This window comes from Dendropsophus ebraccatus, chromosome 5, assembly GCF_027789765.1.
Source record: "Dendropsophus ebraccatus isolate aDenEbr1 chromosome 5, aDenEbr1.pat, whole genome shotgun sequence".
In the NCBI taxonomy this organism is placed as follows: Eukaryota; Metazoa; Chordata; class Amphibia; order Anura; family Hylidae; genus Dendropsophus; species Dendropsophus ebraccatus.
The window spans coordinates 150,520,457-150,543,995 of record NC_091458.1 but is presented as its reverse complement, the minus strand read 5'-3'; the positions used below and the strand labels follow the sequence as shown (position 1 = coordinate 150,543,995).

At 42.7% G+C, this 23,539-nt stretch overlaps 1 protein-coding gene across 2 annotated transcripts in view; it reads left to right on the top strand.

Annotated features, from left to right (window-relative positions):
- Positions 1–20,464, top strand: part of PHACTR4 (phosphatase and actin regulator 4) — a 53,416-nt gene extending 32,952 nt beyond the window's left edge. For both annotated transcript variants that reach the window (XM_069971628.1, XM_069971629.1), the window contains 11 exons: positions 3,601–3,750; positions 4,769–4,855; positions 5,040–5,144; positions 6,649–6,963; positions 8,213–8,687; positions 9,705–9,955; positions 11,411–11,617; positions 12,620–12,681; positions 13,015–13,152; positions 14,324–14,400; positions 19,015–20,464. In XM_069971628.1, coding sequence (XP_069827729.1) covers positions 3,601–3,750; positions 4,769–4,855; positions 5,040–5,144; positions 6,649–6,963; positions 8,213–8,687; positions 9,705–9,955; positions 11,411–11,617; positions 12,620–12,681; positions 13,015–13,152; positions 14,324–14,400; positions 19,015–19,030 — 1,883 coding nt within the window. In that variant the 3' untranslated portion in view covers positions 19,031–20,464. The remainder of the gene's footprint in view (positions 1–3,600; positions 3,751–4,768; positions 4,856–5,039; positions 5,145–6,648; positions 6,964–8,212; positions 8,688–9,704; positions 9,956–11,410; positions 11,618–12,619; positions 12,682–13,014; positions 13,153–14,323; positions 14,401–19,014) is intronic.
- Positions 20,465–23,539: the final 3,075 nt, after the last annotated feature.

Below are 23,539 nucleotides of genomic sequence, written 5' to 3'. Positions count from 1 at the left end.
TAATAGATCTCCTGTCTTCCAGTACTTATCAGCTGCTGTATGTCCTGTAGGAAGTGGTGTATTCTTTCCAGTCTGACGCAGTGCTCTCTGCTGCCACCTCTGTCCATGTCAGGAACTGTCCAGAGCAGGAGCAAGTTCCCATAGAAAATCTCTCCTGCTCTCTAGACTGGAAAGAATACACCACTTCCTGCAGGACATACAGCAGCTAAGTACTGGAAGACTTGAGATTTTTAATAGAAATAAATTACAAATCTCCGGTACTTTCTGGCACCAATTGATTTGAAAAAGATTTGTCGTTGTTGCTCAACTACCCCTTTAAGTTTTTGCATGTCTAATAATAACTTGCCAGGAGCATGATATCTTTATGAACATGTGCGTCGCTTTGTCACTACAGTGCCGTGGAGATTCAGACAGTTTCCCCGCTCCCGGCATCATATTTTTGCATCATGCCGGTCCTTTATTGCGTTACCCCACTATGAAACTCCATGTGTGAACATACCCTAATGGACATTGGCAATTCTGAACAAAACATTACGTAAGGTTAAAGTGGATTCACAGCAGCCCTTTAAGACTCTTGGCTTTGAGGTATAGAGGGACCTATTACACGGGACGATTATAGTGCAAAAAATCGTTATATCGTCCACATTCAAACGATTATTGTTCTGTGTAATTTCAGGCAATGATCGATGAAATCTTTCGTATATTGTTGATTGTTGATTTAGATCTGAACCTAAAATCATCGATAATCGTTCGCTGTAATTCCACATTCGTTCGCTCAAGTTCTGCATTTTTTCACTAATCGTTCAGTGTAATTGCACATTGTCCATTGTTTTGCTGGGATCAGAAGGAATAAACGATCGCAATAACGATCGTAACTAACGACCATCGTTCTGTGTAATATGGTGATGGATTTCAGGTTAACGATAAACAATCTCATTTGCAATCGTTAGTCGTTAATCATTAAAAATCAAACCATGTAATAGGGCCCCAAGAGTTCATAATCCAGGCGAGCGGATTCTCTGCAGAGCATTGCGCCACATCTAATAGTCAATTTTTTAATAGAAGTAAATACGTTTGCTGGTTCCAAAAATAAGGAACAAAGTAGTGACTTTTCAAGTAGCCAAAAATGTACTTTTGCCCTTTGTGTCTCCATAGTCAAAGACTACAAGCAAATCGTGTGTGGTCTATAGTTTCTTCAATCACGTCTTGTTTTCTTCCCGGCATTTGTTGTGTTGTAATGGTGGGATACACCCGCCATTAGGGCGATTTCCACAAGCGTCAGAACTTTTTGCCTGCAAAAGTGGCTGAATTTTAAGCAGAGCCCACTCCACGGATGCCGCTTGAAATTCCGCCTGTCACATTGTTTCAGTGGGATTTCCTGTGTGCCTCTGCGCTCTGCCCAAAGAATTGACTTGTCAATTCTATGGGTGGAGAGCAGAGGCGCGAGAAAGATCCCATTGAATCCATGGGACAGGCAGCGTCCATGGCGCGGGCTCTACTTGAAATTGCACCACTTTGCTCAGTCTGAATGGGCCCTTACGCAGCAAAAAAAAAAAAAAAATCACATAAGTGACATGCAGAATTAGGCTGGATTCACAGTGTTTTTGCAATCCGTTTAACGTATACGTTTTACGGAAAAAAAACAGATGTAATTGTGTGCCATCCGTTTTGGATCCGTTTTTTTCATTGACTTCCATTATAAAAAAAGGATTGTAACGGATGCATTTTTTTTAACGGACACAAAAGTAGTGTTGACTACGTTTTTCTGTCCGTTAAAAGTAACCATAAAAAAAAAAGGAAACCTTGAACGGATTGCAAAAACTCAGTGTGAACCCAGCCTTACTGTGGCTCTCACCCGTCGTTTGTAAAAACCTTAGAGACATACCATCAAAATGTCCAACAGCACCGGTCACCAATGTGTGCAGAGAATGCCTTAGCCGTAGTGGAGTTGAGATGCATGCCGTAGGGTCTCCAATCCCAAGCGGAGACCATTTAACTTTACTAAAAGACTTGGTCCGACAGCATCTAGTAGTGAAGATATGGTGACATCTATTCAGACATGATACACAGCAGCAACGTTTCAACCCGGTTGGGTCTTTATCAGGGCTTGGGCCAAAACATTGCTGCTGTGTATGATGCCTAATCACATTTTACCATATTGTCACTACTGGATGCTGTCAGACCAAGTCTTTACATGGTGTCGGAGAGAGATGTCAAAAGTTTTGATTGGGACTCATCGGGAGACCGAGTAGGGAGAGGACCACACTGCAGCGTGTCCGCTCCCCGCTCTGTGAAAGAAAAAATTAAGTCAGGCTTCATAGACTTAAAGTGACTCTGTACCCACAATCTGTCCCCCCCAAACCACTTGTACCTTCGGATAGCTGCTTTTAATCCAAGATCTCTCCTGGGGTCCGTTCGGCAGGTTATGCAGTTATTGTTTTAAAAACAACTTTTAATCCTGCAGCGCTGTCTAACGGCCGGGGCTTTAAATATGCATTAGGCTGGCACACATCTCCTTCCCTCCTCAGCATTAGGAATGATCCAGGAACATTTACTGCTGTTTCAGCTTTGCACAGGTGTCTTAATGATGGATACGGGTGTGGACCGATCAAAACTTTTGACGTGTGTCTATGACATGTCAAAATTTTTTACAAATGACAGTTACACTTTAATATATTGAACAACTGCAAACCTGCAGGTAAGTATCTCCTCAGTTCACACAGAAAGATTATTGGTTGATAAATGGGTAAACGCCGTTTCCCGCTTGATCGCTGGAATTGTGCAGCCTTATAAATTGTCTGTTGACAGCACCATCTCTAATGGCCAACCTGTGCTGTAAGTGAGCGCTGATACATGGCTCAATAGTCACTTGGCCAGGGCTGCGAAAACATTACTAGCGTCGTTTGTGAGCACTTTGCCCCCTTCATTTCTGATTGCTGATAGCATTCACACATTCAAGTAAAAAACGCCAGAAAGAATCGCTGAAAAAACACACCTGCATGAAAAAAAAAGCCTTGTGCCACATTGGTGGTGTTTCTGGTGTTTTTTTTTTTTGGCCTGAAAAAACGCCAGACAAAAAGGATGTGTGAGGGCACCCTTAAAGGATTTTTCCAGGTTTCATAAGATAGGCCATCAATGTTGGAACTGTGTTGGAAGTCTTGTATTTACTTTGTACCTGTGGCGCGTGTTACCGCAGCTCAGCCCCCATTGAGTAGGAGGGTTTCCGGAACCGTTCTACTCTGGATGCCTGTGTAGTGGCTCCCTGGACTGCTGTTCGGCAAGGGTGTTGGGTGCCCTGTGAGAATGTTATATACATGGCAAACCCCTTTAAATAATAGGGTTTCCATTCATCTTAAAAGGGTTGTCTGCGGTAAATTATTGGGGATGCTGCCAGGACATGACATTGATGTATACTTACCAGAAATGTCTGCTCACTATAGAGCGATACAGGTAAGTATACATCACTGTCATGTCCTTCCAGCCTCGGCAGCATCCCCCATTAGGTAAGTTGTATGTTATAAAAGGGTTGCACACCTAGTGTAAAACAGCACTTCATGTACAAAAAGTCATGTGGTTTTCTTTGCTTTTATCGTTATGCAGCAGAGGAGGGGGATCCCCCTGTGGTGCCCCCAGCTCCTCCTACTCCACCTACCAAAAGAAAGGGCAAGTTCTCTGGAATAGGAAAGTTCTTTAAACCTTGGAAATGGAGGAAGAGGAAGAGCAGCGATACTTTCCGTGAGACTTCAGAAGGTAACTGTGTATAAATCTGTGGTGTCCCATTATCACAGAGATGTCCTCTTTATAGGGGGAGTCTGATGATATGAAGTCAGAGCAGTTTGCTTAGATATACCATTCCTTTATTATTTGTTGATAACCTATTGTTGTGACTGCACCAGTACCTAAACATGATGGGTCCCTTTGGCACTTTCCCTGTGCAGAACTATCTTCGGGTGTCTTCGGGTCGCCTGCTGAGCACTCCCACCACAACTTCCCAGATGGACTGGTCTCGGCAGTGACAGCCTGCTCTATCACTGACTGAGACAGGACAGCGCCGTGGCCAGTGATTGGCTGAGCGGGCTGTCACTGTTGAGACAAGTCCATCTCTTAAGTGGCAGTAAAAGCGTTTAATGGAGGACCTAAAGACTCCATAGGAGGGCCCTGGTAGAACGTGGTGCCGTAAGAATAGCCTCTCTATAATGTTGTATATAAGGGCAGCAGTATAAAAACTTTTAAAGTACTCTGTAATATGAATGTGTTGCACTACCTGCACAGAATAGAGAAGATTAGAGAGTGAACCAACACTAAGCGGCCACCGGCTGTTCTGGTACTAGTGCTAAGCTATTATTTAATGGTAAGAGTTGGAACTAGAGATGAGCGCAATGTGAGCATGCTCGAGTCCAATCGTGCTGCAGTTATATACCGGTGGCTGGGGAATCCTGGAAAACAAGGAGACGGCTTATGGCCTATGGCTGTATTCATGTTCAAGGACTCCCTAGGTCTGCATCCAACTTCAGCAGCCGGTATCTATTGCTGATTGATCAGACTCGAGCATGCTCACGTTGCGCTCATCTCTAGTTGGGACACCCTTTAAGAGGCTCAAGAGCAGATGATGCTCTATTTATAGAGGATACTATATTTATTTTACAGCTTGTCCAGTATTTTTTGAAATCAAGATGGAGCACGTTCTTTACTGTCCATGGGCAAGAGTGCTATTATATCTTGGGATCACTGTTTTGCATTAATTAATTTTTTTTTCTCTTCCATAAAGTGCTGGAAAGAAAGATTTCTATGAGAAAGCCTAGAGAAGAGCTAATAAAGAGAGGTGTTTTAGTTGAGGTACCCGAAGTACCCGAAGGCAAGTATCATGTCCTCCTCTTTTGTTATATATCCCACCGACAGCTAAACTAAATTCCTATTAATTTTGCCCTATTTTATATGTACCTGAGATTGAGCCCCCTGCTAAGAAATGATGATAATGAGCGTGTACAGCCATGTATCTAATCTCTCATAATTATTTTTTTTTTTTTTTTATCCTCTAGATACTTCTGTAAAATCTGAGTCACCTCCTTTAAGAAATGGCCACATGAGCCACGGTCCCACTGAGTCACAAGATAACAAAAGTATAAAGGGGAACAGTCGGCCAGGTAAAGTTGCTGTGGAGGTGGACATGTGCACAGCACCAGTCAGAAGTTTAGACAGATAGACATGCCTTCTCATTCCATGATGTTGTTTGTTTGTTTTTTAACATTGATTCATACTGAAGACCTAACTGTAGGAGCACACATAGAACAAACTAGAACTTGTTTAATATTCTTGAGTAGCCCCCTTTTGCTTTGACAGCTTTGCACACTTTTGGCTGATTTCGAGAATGTGAACAGTGTGCAATGTTCTCACCAAAGCAGAAGGGGGCTACTTTGAAGAACATAAAGGGGGACTTCAGCAATCCCTTGAACAAAAGCATCTAGGTGCACTCACCAACTCCCTGGAGCATGCTCGAATCCATCCGAACCCGAACTTTCGGCATTTGATTAGCGGTGGCTGCTGAAGTTGGATAAAGCCCTAAGGCTATGTGGAAAACATGGATATAGTCGTTGGCTGTATCCATGTTTTCCAGACAACCTTAGAGCTTTATCCAAGTTCAGCAGCCCCTGCTAATCAAATGCCGATCGTTCGGGTTCGGATGGACTCAAACCCGAACCCGGTTCGCTTATCTATATTTGACACCTTTTCCACTTGTCTACGCTGCTTCTAGACATCTCCCAGCATTCATTGTACTTAAGAACTAACTGCCGGGTACCCACCCCTGTCTTGTGGTATCTGCCCACCACTTGCTCCACCTGCTTCTGCTTTGCACAGTAAATACAGTATCTATCTTTCTGTTTATCTATTCATCTGTTGGTTTCCCGCCTCTTGGCCAGTTCACTGTGTAATGTCAGTGGTGGTCGGGGGTCACAGATGAGGCATTATAGCTTCCCTGGCAACAGAAGAAACAGATCATGTGACCTCTGTCTCAGAAGGGGGGGGCAGTGAGGATTTTCAACAGCTTCAGGCTGGGTTCACACTACGTATATTTGAGGCTGTATTTTTGAGGCTGTATAGCAACCAAAACAAGGAGTGGATTGAAAACACAGAAAGGCTCTGTTCACATAATGTTGTAATTGAGTGGATGGCCGTCATTTAATGGCAAATATTCGCTGTTATTTTAAAACAACGGCTGTTGTATTGAAATAATGGAAGTTATTTACCGTTATATAGCGGCCATCCACTCAATTACAACATTGTGTGAACAGATCCTTTTTGTGTTTTCAATCCACTCCTGGTTTTGGTTGCTATGAGGACCTGACATGAGGACCAAATACAGCCTCAAATATACGTAGTGTGAACCCAGCCTCAGGGTGTAAGTCAGGATGTGCTGCCGACAAACCGACCAATTCATGTAGTAGAAACCTATACACACAAGCTTAGATTATGGGTGGGGACTGAACAGAGTTAAATCTTTCTTAACCGGAGTTCCCCTTTAACTGTTTAACACTTTTTGTTTTTTTACTTAATTCCATATGTGTTCTTGTATAGTTTTCAGGTCTTCAGTATTTTTTGTACAATTTATAGAATTTATAGATTATCTAAGTAAGCCATTCTTCATTTCAGAATCGATAGGACCACGTCCTGTTTCTCAGGTGGAACCTGCCCAGGAAGTCTTACAGGAATCTTCAAAGCAGCCACTTGCCTTACGGGAATCCTCAAAGCTGCCACTACTTCCTCCAAAAAGGCCACTATCCACTTCAAATTCAGCGCCTCAGAATCACAGCGAGGGCCAACGAACAGAACAACCCCAGTCTGGGACACGTTTGCCGAACTCCACGCCTTCACCTGCGCCTAGAACCGGGCTTCCACCATCAGCACCTAAACAACCGCCTATTCCACCTCCTAAGCCCCAGAACCGTAACAGCAACCCTTTAATGGGTAAGATGCGATGACTGCTAACTCTTAAGTGGACCTACTGTTACAGTTCTTTTTTGCTCCTGGTTTCCTATAAATTATTTAGCGCTATTCCCTTGGTATGATCCTCCACACACTGATCTACATACAGATTTATGACTCCTATTGACTTGATTAGAATTATATACACACAAAGCCGTATTTAACCCCCCAGTGGTTCAGTTTTTTTCACGTTTACTTTAATTTTTCATATTGAGATACTCGGGTACTTTTATTTTTTTTGAGGGGGGCAAAACATTGCTTTAATAAAGTTATGCAACTTTTGTATTTTTTAAAAATATACATTTGAACTTCAGTTTAGTGGCAGCAGTAAGGGGCGACACGGCTTCTCTACTATCACCAATGCCTAGAACCCTGCAGTTCTTGACACAAACTGCAGGGCTGCAATCCCCTGCTTTGTTCTAGAGCTGCCGAACAGCGCTGTCTCTATTCAAAGTAGGGGGTTTCTCCCCATTGACTATATTCCTATATAGAGTATACGGGTGGGGAGGGGGATGCCCGACATGGTCGTAGTGTTTGGCAGCCTCTACAGAGGCATCGTTGATTGCTTTCTCTGCTTCTAGCACAGTCAGCGGTAATAGCTATCACCACTCACTGTGCAGAGGCTGCCGGACACTGCAACCGTGTCGGGCATTATCCCCCACTACCTGTGTACTCTATATAGGAATATACATTACATGGGGGGGGGAACAAACCCCCAACAATAATGCTGTTCAGCAGTTTGTGTCAGGAACTGCATGGTTCTAGGCGGCAGCAGAGGAGCCGTGTTGCCCCACTAAACGGAAGTACATATGTATATTTAAAAAAAAAAAATTTTTTCAAATAAACTTATATTAGGCTGGGCTCACACTGTTTTTTGCTGTCCCTTTTTTCATCTGTTTTTAGCAAAAAATGGATGTATTTGTATACACCCATTTTTTTTTTTTTTTAAAAGTATTAAAACAAATCAGTTTTTTTAACGTACACATAAACTAATGAAAAACCGAAGTGTTGTTTTTTTTTAATAATTGAAGTCAATGAAAAAAAAAGATGCACACAAATACATCAGTTTTATGAAAATAAAACACTGCAAAAAAAATTATAGATACTACTTTTTTTTTTTTTTTTTTTGTCTCGAATACCTAATTTAAGAGTCAGGTTATAAAAGTAGATGTGTCCAGTGGTCTGGTATACATCTTTCCATGTGTAATATCTGTAATCCTATTTATTCCAGCGGAGCTGTGCCAGGCTCTAGGAGGAACCACACTCACGCCTGCGGGCTCTCGTCCTTCTCCACCACTTCCTTCCAAACGAGCGCTTCCACCCTCTACAGGCTCTCCTGTGAGCAACAAAGAGAGAGCCTCCCGCCCGGTGTCTCTGCCCTCCCACCTTGCACATGAAGTTTCAGGACATTCCCCCCCATCTCCAACACTTCCTCCTCAAGTCCCCGTTTTGCCGCCTTTGCCCCCACAAAATCCCCCTCCAACAGAAATACCTCCAGAAGAGGAGAAACGGGAGATGCCACCAAATGTGCCTTTACTGCCTCTTCACATCCGCATCCAGCAGGCGCTCAACAGTCCACAGCCCATGCCGCCATTGGATAATTCCCAGAGGGCACACTCGCTTTTGTTTGTTTCAAATGAAGTTGGGTCGGGGGAGGAGAGAACCCGCGTGAGATCCTTGCCTGTCACTATAGAGCTTCTTAAAGTGTGAGTTTTTATATATCCTTATAGCCTTTATTCTTTCCTTTTAGTTACAGCTTTTAGAATGGTTTTCAGGTTCTCTGGTTATTTCATATAATGTTACCCCGCTTATAGGTTGTAAAGCTATATCAATGTCAAGTTTATGTCAGAGGAGAATTCTAACCACACTAACTAAAGAGAGGTTCTCATGCCACACTTTTGATTAGCTGTGGGTCCTGACAGATCCTGAGCAAAGCAGAGAAACACCCTTTAATTAAAGGAGAACTCCAGTGAAAAAAGAACCACTGCCTTCAAGTACAACCTATTGGTGATCATCTGATTATTGAGCATCCAAAATATAAAACTTCTGTAGATCAGTTGGTATTTAAAGGTGTACTCTTGCACACAAAAAAATTCTTTCAATTCAACTGGTGTGAGAAAGTAACATAGATTTATTTCTATTTACAAATTACTTATCAGCTGCTGTATGTCCTGCAGGAAGTGGTGTATTCTTTCCAGTCTGGAGAGCAGGAGAGGTTTTCTGTTTGAATATATTGAATTGAATTTTTTTCAATAGAATTTTGTAAACATAGCAAATTTTTGCAAACAAAACAGACAATATATATAGCACTTTGTACAGATAAAGTATAAAAAAAAACAAGGAAAAGTAAACAATAAAACATATTTTCTATGGGGATTTGCTCCTGCTCTAGACAGTTCCTGACATGGCCAAAGGTGGCAGCAGAAAGCACTGTGTCAGACTGGAAAGAATGAACCACTTCCTGCAGGACATACAGCAGCTGATAAATACTGGAAGCCTGGAGACTTTTAAGTAGAAGTGAATTACAAATCTATATAACTTTCTGACACCAGTTGATTTCATAGAAAAAAAAAGTTGCCCTTTAATTAACCACTGATTAATGTGAGTTGTATATGTTGAATGAACAATGCTCAGATGTTCACCATTAGGTTGTCCTTGAGGGAAGTGGTTCTACAAGCTGTTTCTTCTAAATATTGATATATTTATGTTTTTTAACCTTCCAGGCCTGATGATGATGACGATGAAGAAGTGAGCCTTGGGGAGGATGAGTTCTCTCCAGAAGAAGTAAATTCTCATACCTCCAGGGTCTATATTGGAGATATTCCTGCTGTTACTGTAATACCAAGCTACATTCCTTCAAGCCTTCAGGAGGAGGATGAGGAGGATGAAGATGAAGGTGTTAGTGATAGTGATTCAGAGGGACCCATACTGTACAAAGAAGAAGATGAAGAGGAAGATGATGATTCAACAACAAGTAAGTAAAAAGAACTCTGCCATCACTTGCCCTTCTTTCATGTGGTACCTCACATACTGGGAACAGGACCACAACTAAAGGGGTTAGCCAGGCTTAGATAAATATAGCCACCTTCTCCCAGTAACAGCCCATCTCTTGTCTCCAGTTTGGGTGTTGTTTTTGCAACTCCGTTTCATTGAAGTGAATGGAGCTTAATTGCAAAACCACATCTGAACTGGAGACAAGAGTCATGCTGCTTGTGGAAGAAAATGGCCGTGTTTTTCTATGTCTGGATAACCCCTTTAAGGCGTGCTCCTGCAAAGTCTTCCCTACTCTCAGGTCAGATTTTGAGCTCTGTTCATCACAGTCATTGACCACTACCAACTCAAACGTGCTGTGACCACTCCGAGGAGTGTGACTCGATCTGTGTAGATATCTTGCGTACAGATCCTCCATATTTTGCTGATTATAAAAAAACAATTGGCTTGCTACCCTCATTCCTATACTTATTGAATGGATGGTCCATGTGAGCCTTTAAAGGGGTTGTGCAGCGAAAATCTTTTTCTTTCAAATCAACTGGTGTCAGAAAGTTTATATAGATTTTATTTATATTAAAAAAAATCTCAAGTCGTCCAGTACTTATTAGTTGCTGTATGTCCTGCAGGGAATGTTTTATTTTCAGTGTGACAGTGCTCTCTACTGACATCTCTGGCCGAGGTTTTCTATAGGGATTCATAGAAAAACGAGACAGAGATGTCAACAGAGAGCACTGCGTCAGACTGAAAATAAAACATTTCCTGCAGGACATACAGCAGCTGATAATTATGGGAAGACTTAAGATTTTGTAATAGAAGTAACTTACAAATCTATATAAGGTTTAATATCAGTTGATTTGAAAGAAAAAAAATGTCGCTGGTAAACCCCTTTAACCTTTATTGCCATAGAAATTGCCCAGCCAAGTTTTCTAACATCTGGGATTGCTGACTCTGCTCCTCTTTGATTGTAACCCATGCTCCCGCTATGAACCCTTATTACTATCTGACCCTCCCTTGACATAGTCATTATTGATGTTCTTCACCCATATCCCCAGGTATTGTAGAGACCGCCTACTTTGAATGATTTTAAACTAGGTTTTGGGGTTCTTTTGGGTTCCACAATGTTTTTTGAAAATAGTATACGGTCTCCGCCACTACACAGGGAACAGAACTAACTGCTTCCACCTCCGGTCTTACTGTAACGCAGGTGGCAAACAGGTTTTTGGCCGGGTAACACCCGGCACCCTGACAATCAACTATTGATAGCTTGTCCTGTGGAATTAGTTCCATTGTTTAACCCAGAGCACCCTTTTTACCGGAGGAGGAGATAAAATATATGTAGGTATATTTGTTGCACTACAGTCCCTTGTTTTATGCCCCTTTCTTTTCTACAAAACTGGATTAAATTGTATGATATTGAGTGACGTATCTCCTTGTCTAGGCGCCCTGGCCAATAAAGTGAAAAGAAAGGATACTCTGGCCATGAAGTTAGGTGGAAAGTCAGGTCCTCAGGAACAAGACACAGAGTTACCTCACCGCAGTCGAGAAGAGTGGAATCAGATCCGGGAGCAGATTGGCTCACAGCTAAACCGAAGATTGAGCCAAAGGCCGACAGCGGAGGAGCTGGAGCAGAGGAACATTCTGCAATGTAAGAACAGAATATAAACAGTATGTGGTCCTGAAAGAGACAGGGATCAGCATGGAGGAACAAGGAATGGAGTATACAGAACTCCTTATAGGCCTCATATAACACCCACAACCGTAGGCTTACACAAGTGGCTGCATATTAAAAGCAGTGTTCCACTAGGGTCAGCAGGAACGCAGCATTTCCTGCTCACAGCGGTATCTGGGGGAGGATGTGCAAGGCTCCTACACATTGGCTGCTTAAATTTTCCATTATCAGCCATCAAATAACTGAGAAAAAAAAAATACACTGACTGCAATAACAACCATTATCACAGAATGCCAAGAATGGGCAGAAATTACCGTAATGGAAAATAGGTCAGGAAATCATAGAACCTTTCCTTCTTCCATCCGGAATTCAGGCACAGATGCCCCCATTGAAGTCTTTGGGAACAGCTGTAATTACAGACGCTCTCCCAATGCGTGTCCGCAATTACCGACTCTCTCTCCCGATGCGTGTCCGGAAATACCTCCCCCCCCCCCCTTGATGGTTTCCTTGAAGCCTCCTGATCAGGATTTCTTGACAGTAAAAACTGACACAGAGGCATGAAGGGCCTAAGTTCCCCTTCACATGTCTCTGTCAGTTTTTATGATCAGGAGTCTTCAGGAAACCATCAGGAATGCTTTCAGGATTTCCTGATCAGGGAAAAAAAATGTATTGTAGTGTCAGGATTTCTGCATGCATGACAGAAATTCCTGATGCTCACATAGACTTCTATAGGGGCATCCATTCAGGAAATGCAAGTGAAATTAGGACAGGTTCTATAATTTCCTGAAGGGTGTCAGTGCCCAATACAACCCTATTGGTCAAGAATCCAGACAGATTTTCCTGCAGTGTGAAGGGGGCCTTATTCTGTATCTACACAGTCCAGTTGTGGGATGGGTAGGTGTTTGTAGGGGGAAAAAAAACACGTTCCAGAGGCTTTTATATTATTGGATGACATTCTTGTACATATTTTACTCATAGTAAAGAATGAAGCTGACCGGCTTGCAGAGAGACGGGAAATCAAGAGGCGGCTGACCCGCAAGGTATTTACCTAGGAAATAACTTACTCTAGAGAATAATTCCAGTTAAGGTGAGATAGAAGCATTCTCTTCTAGGACAGACTAGTTATTCTACCATGCATGATGTGGGGGGAGGGGGGCACTCTCAGCATGTGAGCGCTGTATCTGGATTGCACTATTCTGCTTTGGTTTGCCTTGTACTTATTTCACATCTAGACTTAAACCTGTTTCCGTGTTAGTTTTTGGGTGTTTATGCTTTATTGTATAGCATTGGTCAGGGGTGCAAAGGATTTATAGTATACCTTTGAAATAGTTTGCTTCCTTAAAATGTCTCTTTCATTTTACTTCTGTATAAAGCTTAGTCAAAGACCGACAGTGGCTGAGTTGTTGGAGCGGAAGATTCTTAGATTTAATGAATATGTGGAGGTGACAGATGCTCATGACTATGACAGGAGAGCCGATAAACCCTGGACTAAGCTCACCCCCGCTGACAAGGTAAGGGACCATCTAGTCTGATAAATGGTTATAGCTGTCCATTAACAGGGTTGCTATTACTTTAGATGCTACTCTGAGACTTATAGGAATTGCATGGTGTAATAGTCTGAAGCTTCCATCCTTTCCGCTTCTGGTGATGGAAAGAGATAGTATGAACACAAAACAGAACTCCATTTTTATCCATATATATGAATTTTTTTACTACAGTGTTATCTGTGTGGAAGTAGGCGATAATGCTATCGTTCAGATTTGTTTACGGTGATGCCAATTATATAGCCATAAAGGAGAAGTCCACCCAAAATCACAAACTACAGTGTAAGCAGGGGGGAGCAGGAACATAATAAAGAATCTATACTTACCTGTCCCTGTGCCGCATTACCACCCCCGGACCCCCCAGCTCTGAAGGATTGCCCGCTCAGTCAGTTAGTGACTGGGGTGGGACACTACTGCAGTCACTGACTGGCTGAGCAGGCAATCCATTAGCTGGGGTGGGTACCTAACATAGCAGGAAGCAAAGTGAAAATTAGTTCCAGCAATGGTCAGGTAGCTGGTGCTGTGGAGGGGACGGGTAAGTATACATTCCTACAATATTATGTCTCCCACCCCCTGCCTCCATTCTACTGTTTGATTTCACATCCTAACTTTCATTGGTACTTTTATTTTTATGCAATACTTTACTATTTTTTTTATTAAAGATGCAGTGCTTTGATCACTGGTATTGCAGCCTATCATGCTTGTCCGTATTATACTGATGCTGTCGGGCAGCTTATTAGACCCTGCCTCTGCTAGGAGTATATGCCTGACAGACCTAGGGGCCAGGTTGGGTTTTCAGCTGCCATAGCTAAACAATGGCGCACCATTAAAGCTTTACGAGTGGGCAGATTTGGTACAGGAGTGATCCCGCCCTGCTGCTTAGCTTACTGTGTGCAGGGGCGCAGGGTGGGGAAAGGATAAAAGCACCTCCCGACCACAATGGTAGGTTATACATACACTAACAAACCTCCTGTATGTGTTCCTATTCAATCAGGTATATTCTTGCATAATTACCTATATGGAGTAGATATGTTAGCTTTCTAATTCCAAAATATTTACATCAGTCAGATTATATATATATATATATATATATATATATATATATATAATTTTTTTTTTATCCTTTCCTCTCTTGTAGGCAGCAATTCGTAAGGAGCTAAATGACTTTAAGAGCACAGAGATGGCGGTTCATGAGGAGAGCAAACAGTACACACGGTGAGTCCAATAATGACACATACATGGCGCCCTTGACTTCATATCGCTGTACGTGTGATAAAGGGTTAACATACAGAATGTATATGTACAGAAAAGAACATAAGGAGAGGGGACCCTGAGGAGTGGTACATAGGGAGGGAGGACCCTGCCCCCGAGGGCTTATAATCTACAGGGTGAGGGGACCAGCGGAGAGATGGCAGCTGGGTTATTGTAGGTTGTAGCCTATTCTGAAGAGATGGGTTTTCAGGTTGCTTTTGATAGTTGCAATGGTGAGTGAGAGCCGGATGTGTCGGGGGAAGCTCTAGAAAAATGTTGGAGGCGGTTATGTAATGACTAGAGATGAGCGAACCTCGAGCATGCTGGAGTCGATCCGAACCCGAACTTCCGGCATTTGATTAGTGGTGGCTGCTGAAGTTGGATAAAGCCCTAAGGCTATGTGGAAATCATGGATATAGTCATTGGCTGTGTCCATGTTTTCCAGACAACCTTAGCGCTCATCTCTAGTAATGACGTGATCGAGGAGGAGCGATCTCTGCATCTGTACCTGGCCTGGGTCTGCGCCGTAATGGAACATTTTTTTTTTTTTAGAAAAGGTTTTAATTTTTTAAAAGCCATCAAATAAAATAAAAGTTACACAAGTTACATATCATTGTAATCGTAACAACTTGAGGAACATGCATAACAAGTCAAAATGTGTAAACACGAAACCTCCCCAAATAAAAAAAAAAGCGTGTTTTTTTTTTTTTTTTTTTTTTTTTTTTTTTTTTTTTTTTTTTTTTTCATTTTTCACCACACATTTAATTTTTTTTCTGGTTTCGCAGCGTACTTTATGAAAAAATTAAGCCTGTCATTGCAAAGTACAATTAGCGGCGCAAAAAATAGTCTTTGTACATTTACAACTTATAAAACATTAAATAAAGAATGTTTAAAAAAATTCAAGTGCTATGGCCTTTAAAGCACAAGGAGGAAAAAACGAAAGCTCAAAAATGGAAATTGGCTCTTTCCTTAAGGGGTTAAGGATCTTGTGAGGATGTGAGATTGCAGAAAGGGTGGTATCAGGAGATCAGGTCAGAGGTGTATGGAGTGGACAGGTCGTGGATGGCCTCGTATGTAATGGTAACAAGTAGACATGAGTGAACCGGGTTCGGGTTAGAGTCGATCCGAACCCGAACGTTCGGTATTTGATTAGCAGGGGCTGCTGAACTTGGATAAAGCTCTAAGGTTGTCTGGAAAACATGGATACAGCCAATGACTATATCCATGTTTTCCACATAGCCTTAGGGCTTTATCCAACTTCAGCAGCCACCGCTAATCCAATGCCAAAAGTTCAGGTTCGGATCGACTCGAGCATGCTCCAGGGTTCACTTATCTCTAGTAACAAGGTAAACTGAGTTTGTTGGGCATTGGCAGATGGCAGAGGCGAAGAGGAGCGAAGGGAGAGATGGATTAGTTGGGCAGCAAAGTTGTGGATGGATGGAGGGGAGCGAGGGTGTGAACATTTGATGTTAGAACCTGTAATTCTCAAACTATTTGAGGGGGCTTTAGCCATCCTGTATCCACACTACACATACGGCGGTATTCTATGTACATTCATTGGACTTCTGAAATATCATAAAATTGCAAGGCTTTCCGAGTAAGGCTGGGTTCACATTGCATTTTTGCAGTCCATTTAACGTATACGTTTTATGAAAATGAAAAAAAAAAAGATGAAAAATGGATGCAATTGTGTGCAGTTCATCTGGATCAGTTTTTCCATTGACATCAATCATTAAAAAAAATCAAGATTGTTTTTTTTTTTCCTTTCTTTGTTTTTGTGTACGTTAAAAGTTAAACGGACTGCAAAAGCACACTGTAAACTTAGTGTAGAGTTCCCACGCTACACCTGCTGATTTTGCAGGGTTTTTGGAGTCATATTATAGCTCCTAACAATCCTGGACAAGTGTCCCGCTACCTTCCGCCACAGCAGAGCAAAATCTGCTTACCCTTCTGCTACCCCCCACAGATGTGGGCCCAATATACATATCTGCTAATAGATTTGCTCATCTCTGACTGGTATACTGTATATTCCAACAGAGTAAAGCCCGCACCGCAAAAGTGGCCGCCTGGATTTGGATTGCCAGTCCAGATCTACACAACACCAAGCAATAAGGTGACAGCGGAGACAGAGGTCTGGTCAGACTTCAGCCGTCTTCTGTCTCCGCTGTCACGTTCACGCTTGGTGTGGTATACTGTATATACTGTATAGCTATTGGTACATTTTTACTCCAGATGACATGAGTTCAAAAACCAAAAGCTACTGAGTGAAGTATAAGAAAGGGATTGTTGCTCGTGAAAACAATAAAACCTACCCCAAAAGTAAGCCCTAGCCTTTTTACACTACAAGACACTGTCTTATTATCGGAAAAACACAATGTATTAGTGGGAGTCTGAGCCAGGCAGTAAGACGACAGTATGTAAATAACATGAGATATTGTCGGGAAAGGGAGTTGGCGGGTTATTATCATAGAGATGCTGGCTCCAACTAGATTCTCACGCTAGGTCACCAGGACAGGGTTTCCATCTTCACATTTGGTGGAGTAGAACGTCAGAAGGTGTGGAAAACTGTGATGCATTTAGCCGGGATCTTGTTTTGTTAATTTCAAAACTTTCTGCATCAGTTTGCTTTTTTGAGGGTATAAACCCATTGACTGAGTCTACATTTTTAATGACTTTTTTTTCCAGTATTCACACAGCCTAGAAAGAAAAAAAAAGTCACATGACTAGCATCTTACTGTAATCTTAGAACATATCATGCCCCAAGTTGATATAATATGGCTTCCCCAGATTGGATATTTGGGGGCCTCCAATATAGTTAATTACATATTAATGTATGTTCACACTACAGAAAAGGAATTTCAAGCGGAATCCAACACATTGACATGTTAATTCTTTGGGCGGATTGCACTTGAAAAATCCCACTGAATCAATGGGAGAAGCAGATTCCTCACCTATAGCCTTAAAACCCATGAGGCAGAAGACAGTTTTCCTCATAATAGGGAGAACAATTCCTTCCAATCTAGTGACTATAGCCAACAATATTATAACACATCCTGAATGCATCTTTCTTTTGACCATATTTTTAGACAGCCACCATTTTGAGGCAAGAATACAGTCATATTCTGATAATTAAATCTGTAATGTTCAAGATACGGTCGTATTTTCACCTCGGAAAGAGGATAATCTAAAATTCCGGTGAAAAAAAAGATGCTGTGTAGTAAACTCGCCATGGCCACTGACCAGAGCTCCAAGGTCTCACTGCTCTTACTGTAAAGAATCCCTTGTTGTGTTGAAACTTTCCTCTAGACATAGAGAAGCCTGATACATAGTTATTAGGTCATCCCTCGGGCCTTTTTTTTTTTTTTTTCAAACTAAATAATTATGATCTTCCTGGGCACTGTAGTCCTCCCATTCCATTTATTACTCTGGTTTGCCATCATTGAACCTGCTTTAGCTCCAGTACACCAGTGCCCCAAACTATACAGAACACTTTCAAAGTAATTAGAAGGATGAGACACTCACCAGTCCGTCATTGTTTCGCGTTCTGACGTGTACGCTTCCTCTCGGTCCCCCGAGGTGCACGTCAGCACGTGAAACAGGCTGTAGCCCATTCTCTCACTCATTCATCCGCGTTTTATAATCCTGTGAGATGATGGAATAGACTTTTGAATAATGACGGACTGGTGATGCCCCCATGATCCTATTTTCCCTGGACGCCCCTGTCTGATACTGGTTGCTACAGTTAAATTTACTGTCAATTAAAACTCCTAAGTTTTCCCGTTTCTTAATGGGAAATTGACGGCTCTTTATTGTGGTCTGATGGTGTCATGGAGGTGTGTCTGTGACACTGTATGCGCCCACCCTGCATTTTTGTATATTTCGTCCCTTCAAGGGATGTTTAGACGTATATCATGTCTGCAATCATTGGCAGCCTTTGTCCACAATCTGTAAAAAACGTCATCCGTTATGCCTCCATATTGCATCCGTGATTTTTGCAAATCGGCAAAAAAGGGGAAGGCGATAGTTTAAATAAGAGGGAATGGTCTTAAATGATTACTCATGCATATTTTTTATGGATTTTCAGACGTTACGGATGTTTCATCCGTAAAAATTACGGGCGCTCCCATAGACTTCTATAGATGCTCTTTAAGGGTGTGTTCACACTGAGGAATAGGCAAGGAATTTAGGAGGATTTTTTCCTGAGATGGTGCCGAATTTGAGCGGAAAGCTCCAGTGATGTCTATGAGATTTCTCTACCGGAATCTGCTCAAAGAATTGACATGTCAATTCTTTGGGCGTGAAGCATTCCGGCGTAAATTCCGCAGTTGTGAATCAACAAAGTAGAAATCCTATTGAACACTGTGGGACATTGCTCTGTACATTTTTTACAGGCAAAATTCCGAGCAGAATGTGTAAAATTAGGCGCGGATTCAGCTTGAAATTCCCCACTTTAGGGAATCCTAAGAACATGTGAGGGGGTGCTGAAACTAATTTGCCCAATCTAAGTAACATTACACTCATGCTAAACGTGCAACACAAATTCTGTGTAACATTTTCTTTTTTTTAATGCTTTTACAGATTTCATCGGCCTTAACACGCACACACAGAATATTACGGCAAGAAGCACTTACCTGCATGGGGAGTTGTGCCAATCACAAGCCTGTCTTCCGTCTGATTTCCTTGGCTCCTGCCCCTGCCATAGGCTGAGCTGGTGATGTACAATCATACTGTGTAGCTTGTGGTTTCCCAGTTTTATCTAACCACTTAACCCTATGGTGTAAGGGCTCAGTGACTGGGAACTAGAGCAGAAGCTCTCCACCTCCACTAACCATCTCAAGTATTTTTTTTTTATCATGAGACCAAGGACATCTCCTTCAATCATGTGAGCTCCTTGTGCCTTAATCTAGCTGAGCGGCCCCGTGGCGTTTTTACTTTTACTGAATCATATGGACTGACAAGTTTTGTTACCTGTGAGTACAGGTCTTCCAGTGGAAACAAGGTATCTCTCAGGGATGAGTGGTTTAGTTTGTGTTATTACAGTCTGAATATTGCACAGTTGACTAATATTAGGATTTGAATCTGGCAGCCAGGTATAGCTGATCACTTAAAGGGGTACTCCAGCAAAAAAAAATATATTTGTTTTCAAATCAACTAGTACCAGAAAGTTATATAAATTTATAAATTACTTGTAAGTAAAAATCTCCAGTCTTCTAGTACTTATCAGCTGCTGTATGTCCTGCAGGAAGTGGTGTATTCTTTCCAGTCTGACACAGTGCTCTTTGCTGCCACCTCTGTCCATGTCAGGAACTGTCCAGAGCAGGAGAGGTTTCCTATGGGGATTTGCTACTACTGTTCTGGACAGTTCCTGACATGGCCAGAGGTGGCGGCAGAGAGCACTGTGTTGTCAGACTGGAAAGAAAACACTACTTCCTGCAGGACATACAGCAGCTGATAAGTATTTGAATACTTGAGTTTTTTAGGCAGAAGTCATTTACAAATCTGTATGATTTTTTAATTGATTGAAAAAAATTATTTTTCTTTTTGCCGGAGTACCCCTTTAAGTTTTATACTTTTATGTGACCATGGAGCCAGAATTTCCAGTAACTCACTGTAACATTAATACTGTCTACGCAGAGAACAATGGTGTAAGGAACGGTAACCACTTTTATCACACTGATACTAAGAGCATACATTTTTAGGCAGCGTACTGAGCTGTAGCATTTGAGGTCAGGGACCTAAGATGGAAAATATAATTTTGAAGATTATTTTTACACTGCTTTGATATAATGAATACACTACGCCTTATCATAAACCATTAATGTGCTTTAGAAACATGTTCTGAGAGATACGATATGTATATATATGTACCATACGTCTGACTTTGCAGGGGGCAACTGGAATTTTTTTTTCTGAATGTGTATGTTTGTATATATATATGTATACTTGGATAGCATCCGTGTCTGTATATCAGTTTGTTTTAATCTGAATTTTAATGATGAAAATAAAAAAAATTATTTTAGGCAAAATGTGACTGTTAAGCGTCTTGTTTTTTCAAACAAAAGATAAGTGCAGACTTCTGCGCTGCTGTGTGATCCGGCATCCGGCTCTCCCGTCCAACTCCGGCCACTGCTGTGTCTTCAGGCGCAGTCTCCACAATGATTGACAGCCATAAGAGACAGGATGGCATGAAGATACAGCAGTGGCTGGAGAACATGACAGGAGAGCTGGGAAACGGGATGCTGGATCACACAGCAGTGTTGACGGTATGTATGCACTGCAGGTGTGTTCTGGAAACTGACAACATGCATATGGGCGTATCTGTGCTGTCAGTTTCTATATCGCTACTATATTAGTCGTTTGTCTTTCAACATGTTGAAAGACAAATGACCGCAACGATCAACCGACATCGTTCATGTCGGCCGATCATTGCTTTCTGTTACACAAGACGATTATTGGCCGATAATCTCGTGCAATAGGGCCTTTAGGCTGGAAACACAAAGGGCAGTTTTTGTACCAAAACCAGAAGTGGATCTTCTCCAGTCTTCCCCTTAGTCTGCAGTTGTGGAGTACTATTTGTGTGTGGTGGTCTCCAGGGCTGCCCCGATTGTATGAAAGGAGATTGGTAACATGACAGTACACCGCTATACAGTAATACCTCTTTTCTCGAACTTAATCAGTTCTGGAAGGCTATTCCAGAACCGAGCAGTTCGAGAACTGAGCTCCTCCAGTCCCTGGACCCTTCTCCAGGCCGCTGCCCACCTTCCTAAGGCCCCAGCTGGCGGGTCTGGCAGCTACCGCTTCTCCCCAACTAAGGGCTCACCTCCGCCAGCCTTTCCGACCTCCTAGGACCCGTCACCAGGCCACTGCCCATCACTCTCCAATGCCCACAGGGTGGTGCAGAGTTTGACCAGCTGCCGCTACTGCCTCTCTTTCTGCCTCTGCCGCGAAGAACACCTGTTTAGAATGGGGATTCCTCTCATAATGACAGGAATCTGTGCTCTAAATGGGTGTTTGCTGTGCTGCCCTTGCTCCTGCCTGCCAGGGGAACAGCTCCTCCAGCCTGGGACCCCACATCACACTGATAATATAACCTGAGGATATATAACGCCTGCCCGGACCCACACACACTAAGGATATAACGCCTGCCCGAACCCACACACACTAAGGATATATAACGCCTTCCTGGACCCCACACACTGGGTATAAAACGCCTGCCCGGACCCCATACACTGAGGATATATAATGCATGCCCGGACCCCACACTGAGGATATAACGCCTGCCCAGATCCTATAGACCATGGGTGTAAAACTACAGCCCTCCATCATGCCTGGAATGCCAAAGTGAGGTGTCCCACCACTGCTGCTGTCTATAGCACCTTAGTAAGTCACTTCCTCAGGTTCGTAAGAGTGGGAGATGTAGTGTTGTGTTTTCCCCACTAGGTATCACTCCTGTGTCTAGCTAACTTATTGTTCAGCTGAAGTGCCAAGGGTTAAACTGTTTATCACATATTTTATGCTAACCAATCTAAGGTGCTTGTTCTTTTCTAACCTATCTTTTTTTCTTCTCTCTCACACACACAGTCAGCCCCACCACTCACAGGAGGGTTTAGTTTTAGCCTCTGTAGGAGGAGTTAGCTTTGGTGGAAGGAAGTGGGTCAGTCTCTAAATTGTTTTCAGTGTGAGAGGAAGCTTAAAAAAAAAACAAAAAAAAAACTGTCTGCAGAAGTTAAGACAGGGTCTGGCTTTGGCCAGGATCCCTGAAAGGGACCAAATATAGCAACTACAGATTTCTCTATGCAAGTAAGTATGCAGTGCTAAGCTCTACTAAGAAGAGAAAAGCCACCTAAGAAAATGCCAGGAACCTCTCTAAAAACTGCAGGGCAGTCTCCTGAAGAAAGAGGAACTGACCCCAGAAGGACAAAGCAACCGTGCAAAGGTCTACGTATCCTACTGCGCAGTACAGGATGACTGGGAAACCTCGGAAGTCTGCTACACTCAGATAACCGACGACTGGGGCTCATATTAACCACCTAGGATGGGTACTTTGCAACTAGGGGGCATAAGGTGGTTCAGAACCACTATAGGCATCCCTGAGTACGAGTATTTTCTTATCTCTTCTATATGTATACCTCTTCTGGCAGAGCACATTTACTACTTTGGGCAGGGCTCCTCTGGCAACTCCTCTTCTCTTTCTGCAAGGCACCTACTACTTCTACAAGCACTGGTTCTACCTCACTGTCAGCACCGACGTTCTGTGTCAAGATTTGCACTATTGTTATCACGTGTACTGTTCAACTCGAGTCATACTACAGTAAAGTGTTATATTTTTACTAAACACACTGGACTCTAGTCTACTCTGTCAGCACCTGCACCTATACACCACTGTATACTTGGGTTATTTCCTCTTTTCAGTGAGTGGCGGTACTAACAACCCGGGTGGGTCTGCTACCACTCCAGGCTACCGTGACAAGTGCCCAAGTGACCCTAAACACTCCCAGATGTTACCAACCATTGGGGGCAGCCGAAGACCACAGACATTCCTCAAATAGTAGTCAGGCCTCTCTGTGACTCCATGTAGGAGATGAGCCCCCAGTGTGCCACAAATAGTATGCTGGTCTCTCTGTGTCCTATATAGTAGTTTGGCCACTCTGTCTCCGTATAAAAGTTAGGCCCCTTTGTGCACCCATATAGTAATCAGGCAATCATATTGTAGCTAGACCCCCTATGTACCCCTATAGAGTAGTTAGGCCTCTCTGTCCTCCCATATAGTAGTCAGACCCTTCAACCCTTCTGTGCCTCCATATATTATAGTTGCTCTCTTTGCTCCCATATAATACTTAGGTCCCTTTGTGCCACTATGTAGTAGTCAGGCCATATTTGTGCCCCCATATAGTAGTTGGACCACCCTGTCTCTCATATATTAGTTACTCCCCTCTGTGCACCAATATAGTAAAGACCCCCTGTGTGTATCAATATAGTGGTAAGACCCCCTGTAGCTAGTTTCCCTGGTAGGCAGGCATCCTCCTGTAGGTAACTCTCCAGTAATAAGCCCCCCAGTATGTAGATTTTCCTATTGACATGACAGCACCACTAGAGAGAGGGA